The sequence below is a fragment of the Alosa alosa genome, chromosome 13 (genome assembly GCF_017589495.1).
Source record: "Alosa alosa isolate M-15738 ecotype Scorff River chromosome 13, AALO_Geno_1.1, whole genome shotgun sequence".
In the NCBI taxonomy this organism is placed as follows: domain Eukaryota; kingdom Metazoa; phylum Chordata; class Actinopteri; order Clupeiformes; family Clupeidae; genus Alosa; species Alosa alosa.
Window position 1 is genome coordinate 5,682,564 of NC_063201.1, and position 5,397 is coordinate 5,687,960.

Here is a 5,397-nt window from a genome sequence, read left to right on the forward strand (position 1 = left end):
ATGTTAAGGTGTATGTGGATCAGCTCTGTCCACAACGCCTTCACAGCTTCTTGGAGTATGGGAAGAAAGCTTTTGAGAAAAAATGTGAGGAAAAACTAATATGTAAATCTGTACTTAAATTTAGGCTTTGTTTAGTATGTGCAGTTGGTATTAAGGGCCATTTTACCGAATTCATGCAAATTCAGAGTTTGAAACATCTTGGAAAAAGTGTGTTTTGTTCCCCAAACTTTTCATTTGCATGCATTGTATAACATCTAAGGTGCACAAGCATAGTTTGTTTTATACGTTTTTGGAATATTTTCCCACAAAATTTGTCACCGAAACCAAAACAAAATAAATAAATATTAAAATAAGAAGGTTTATCAGAATCAGAATCAGCTTTATTGGCCAGGTTTGCATAAACAAACAAGGAATTTGACTCCAGTTAATCTTTGCTCTTAAAGTACAACACTCACTTAACACATAAAAATAAAAAACAAAAAACATAAAAAGAATAAAAACAGAACAGTAAGAATAGAATGAAGGGCAGTAGAATATGCGAATTGTCCAGGCGTCCTGGGCTTCTTGTTGTCCCTGTCAAGGTTGCCATAGTCGTGGACACCTTAACAGGCACTGGCAAGATGCAATATACAATTGAAAAGAGGGTCATGATAACCTATTATGATTTTCGGTTACACTTTACCTGACATAAGAGTAACTTGACACTGTCATTAACATGTCATAAACAAGTCATAAACGTTTATGACATAAAGCTTTTGTCATTAAGTGTCATTCGGTTTTTGTCATAACAAGTTAAGATTTGGATTAGGGTTAGGGTTAGGGTTAAAGGTTAGGGTTAGAGTTCATGTGTCATTATGACAGTGTCATGTCACTCATGTCGAATTTGGTAGAATAGCCCATTAAGGTCATACAATTGTAAATTGAACTAAACATGGGAGGAATAAAAACGTGTGACATGAAGTTTTCATCACATTCAGACATGCATTGTATATGTTTATGCAAAACACAATCATAAGCTCACACGTGCATATTGTTATACACAGAAACATACCCGCACACAGGAGGCCACCTGCCTCGCTACCGGTTATTACCCCCATGGGGCAAGAGTCCGGTGGGTCCGTGGTGAGAGGCATGAGCCAGTCCCAGAACACATGCTCCTGGGAGGCGAGGAGCTTCCTAATGGAGATGGAACTTTCCAGACCCGTTTGACTTTGAGGCACTTGGGGGAAGAGGAGTACAAGTGTCAAGTGGACCATAGTAGCCAGGAGACACCGATGATGAGGACTTTAGGTAAGACAAAAAACAAAAACAAAAAACAATGACAAACTGTATGTGTATGTGCAGCCTGCATGTGTGTGTGTGTGTGTGTGTGTGTGTGTGTGCGTGCCATGCCTGCCATCAGATCTCTCTCAGCTTTTCTATGAGACTGTTTGGATGCTGTGGGGGATATCTGAAATATACAGCAAATACATATGTAAACATTAACATGCATATGTTCAACCCACAGAAAAGCCAAGGACCAGGATGTTTCTGCTGTCTCCTGCTCTCAGCGTGGTCTTGATTATTGTTATGGTGGTCGTAGCCAAACGGATATATGAAAGATGCCACCATCAGGACGAAACAGATTTACCACAGGAGACAAGATTGTAACTCTCCATTAAAGGTGCTCTAAGCGATGCTGGGCAACGTCACTTCTGTTGACTTTCAAACAAAACAGAGAGCTAGCTCGCTACTTCCTCCCCCTCCCTCCCATGCTGCTCCCGTGCAATTAAAACTCTCCTAAACGTGCATCTCATCTGTGATTTGCTGGAACAGTTTGTTATGTTTTAATGGGCTAGGTTTGCCCAGGTTGTTTTTGTTGCCGTTCTTGGAGCCTGGGCTGTCCACAGAGATCGTGCTTTTCTACAGTGTATTCAGGACACAGACAGCTAGCGGTTGGTTAGGTGCTGTTTGCAGTAAGTGACATAAAATGTTTTAACGTGTGGCATCGCTTAGAGCACCTTTAAAGGAATGGCTGGCTACAACCAGGAAAGATTGCAGATATTTGATCTCAACAGCCAAACAAATAGCCCCCAGTGTCCCATGGGTGTGATCATGACATACACTCATGGTCATAATTGCCATCCAAATTGTGTGGTTGAAATGTAAAATCAACAGTGACAACACTTGCATGCTGCAACGCATTAGCAGTCACCTAATAATAATGCACTCCCTATCTGTAGAATATGGGCAAGGCAGTGCAAAAAACAATCCAGTAGAGGGCAGTAGAGACTGTTATAAATGTTATAACAGATCAACTCTCTCTCGATTGAGTCTGTGGCTCTGTGTCTATATAGATATGATTAGAAATATTTACACAAGAACTGTTGTTTTTTTTATTATATAAACTTTTGAATGCTAGGGTACTGGCTAACAAGAGAACATGTGCTGTCTGTATCACCAGTATTTGTATTCACTGTGCTATGTCACGGCAAAATGGACACACACTGAGGTAGGCCAGGTGACCTTACTGCTAATAAAACAGAAAGAAATAAATACAACTTTTGGAGTGTAGGCCCTCTTTATACTTTTGTGGTAGAAATGGTGCCTAAAGTAGAGAAAGTAGAAAAACACTGGGTCGGTGAGGATATGAGTGAATGCACTTTGTGTATGGACCTGTGGCTCCTGGGTTGACAAATAGGTGGGGCAGAGTCTGATGATCAAGTAGTTGAATTACAACAAGTAGAATTACCATAGTTCCAGGTCACCGGCAGCTGGACGCACACTAAGGGACCTTGTATGGACCTTGTCTGATAAAATGTATTTTTTGACTCTACACACAAGACTTCCCCAACACTGACAAATGGATAGATAGATAGATAGATAGATAGATACTTTATTGATCCCCAGGGGAAATTCAAAATGGGGAAATAAGTTCTATCCTACATACTGCAAAATAAATCCATTAACCTCATGACATGATAATGATATGTATCAGTATATCACTAATAGGAAAACCGTAAAAACCCTGATGTACTGTATTGTGGCAAACATCTTGCATAGAAACTTGCTTTCTTTCTTTTAAGCTAAATACAAAAATAGATTCTGTATTTTACACTCAATGGAATGGAGAAAACTACGACACTGTCACACACAAAAAGCAAACTATTCATTTGACTGATGTAGTTCACACACAAAACCACACAAAAACACAAACCATTCATTATTGTTTTCTTGCAGCGAGTTTCCCATTGTACACTTGACTCGTACAGCACTCCAGCTGAGACATTTCACAACATGTTATCGCTAATTGCATTACAGACTGCTATCATTCTCTCAGCAAAGCAAGCAAATACAGCATCATACACACTGCTATCATTCTTTCAGCAAAGCAAGCAAATACAGCATCATTTGATTACAGTAACGAACGATTCCTCTACTTTTGATTGGCCACCTATTGACATAACACCTTTAGACTCAAAGGCGAAGCAGCAGCACAACACAGCAGTAGCACAAACAGGACCAGGCTTGTTCAACGCAATGACGGGCGTTATCTGCCTGCTGAAGGCCCTATGATGTTCAACGCAGTGTCAGGCCTGATCTGCCAGCTGAAGGCCTTATATGTTTCAACGTCCCCCAGACTGTAGTGATTAGGTCCAATCTAAGGTTAAAGCAAAGACCTATCTTTTGATCTCCATTTAACAATGCCTTTTTGTTCCTCTGTGACATGGAAGAGGTTTTTTTTTTTTTGCTGAAACCAATTCTCGTGACCTGTATAGACAGGCAGCCTCTCTTTTTCTCTTGCTTTCTCTCTCTCTCTCTCTCTCTCTCTCTCTGAATCTGTCCTGTTGTTGCCCAATAGACAGCCAGTCACTCTGGCACCAGTTTCTTGTCAGAACACACTGTGCCAGTCACATACAAGTTCCTTCATGCATGGAGATTTTGTCGAATCACAAAGGCCAATCTGACTATATGCCTAGTCATAGCAACAGCAAAGGCGTGGGTTCTGATCCCTGCTGATAAATGGGATTTGATTTCATCATAGCTTACGGGTTCTGAAATTTGATTATATATATTTTTTTTCAAAAAGATCATGATTGCAGTGGCATTTAATCATGCACTAATTAGACTCTGTTTAACGTTTTGAATGAGTAGATGTCTCTGATGCAGTGGAAAAGAAACCGATTTTGCGGAGGTAACACTGCAACGTCAAGATACACTCCACTGGAGATGCAAAGAGTTCACAACCTGAAATTCTGTCCCAGTTAAAGCCTCCACACATGGAATGCTGGCAAAGCTGCCCTCCGTGTCCTGTGCTGATCATTTCATATCTCCATCAGTAGGTTCTCCCAACTATGTACAGCCAAGCATCACTGTGTCTCTCCATCCATTCACCCCATCATACAGCATGAGCCACTATTAAAGCAGCTCCCAGGGTCCACCTGCAGTTGAGAAGTGCAATTGTCTATTACCACTGTACGGCATGACAAACATGCGTCTCTGTAACAAACTACATTATTAACATAAGAGGGAATGCATTTACTGCAGTCTGTAGAGAGAGAGCTCTGAAATCCTGCAAGTATCTATTTGTCTATGCATAGCAGCTCTTTCCCATTTCAATTTTTTGCAGGAGATTCAAATGGAATGCAGATAGTCAATTTGTCTTTTTTGCCACTCAGTGAGTGATTGTATCCAGTGACTTAAAGATACTGTTCATGTACACAACATATTTAAGAGTCAGGTTGAGTCGAGCTGCATATACAGGTCTGAATTGGTCCCTGAACTCCTGTGTATAGTTGCACACATTTAAGTGCACGTGAGACACATCTGAACACTACTATTGAGGACTTGGATATATAAACGCCAGCTTGTTGTTCAAGGTGTTAGCAGCTTACGTTGTATGTACAGCTGGTAGAATTCTATGTGGAAAACTACATTGGTATTTTTTTCTTACTTTTTAAAATGTAGTTTGTTTTTGGAATGCAGAGTAAAGCAACACTGAGTTTACTGAAAGCACTTTATAAATGTAAATTCTTAATTTTGTTATTTTTATTATTATTATTATTATTATTAGTAGTAGTAGTTAGTAGTTGCACTACTGTAGTAGTGGTAGTAGTAGTTATTTTCTTCTCTACCTTTGAACTCTAACACTATAAGGACATGTTGAACTGTTTAGACATGTGGACTATTCAGAGAATTTGTTTCCTGGTTAATTTCAGCATTTTAAATGGAGTCACATAAAGCAAATGGGAGTGCATTTTATTTTGTATTTATTTACTTTGGGGGGTGTCCAACTACATATGCAGTTGTGTGTATCGGTGTGTATGTACTGTACAGGGGTGTGTTTGTGATTTTCAGGAACTCCTGTCCTTGTCTGTTTTTGCAAAGCCCAAGGCTGTTTTGATGCTGTTGCTCTAT

At 39.9% G+C, this 5,397-nt stretch overlaps 1 protein-coding gene across 1 annotated transcript; it reads left to right on the forward strand.

Annotated features, from left to right (window-relative positions):
- LOC125306007 (hereditary hemochromatosis protein homolog) lies at positions 1-1,779 on the forward strand. The gene is made up of 3 exons (XM_048261138.1): positions 1-84; positions 1,044-1,290; positions 1,508-1,779. Exons 1-3 carry the CDS (start codon positions 1-3, stop codon positions 1,648-1,650), a joined length of 474 nt encoding a protein of 157 aa, XP_048117095.1. The 3' UTR covers positions 1,651-1,779.
- The last annotated feature ends 3,618 nt before the right edge of the window (positions 1,780-5,397 follow it).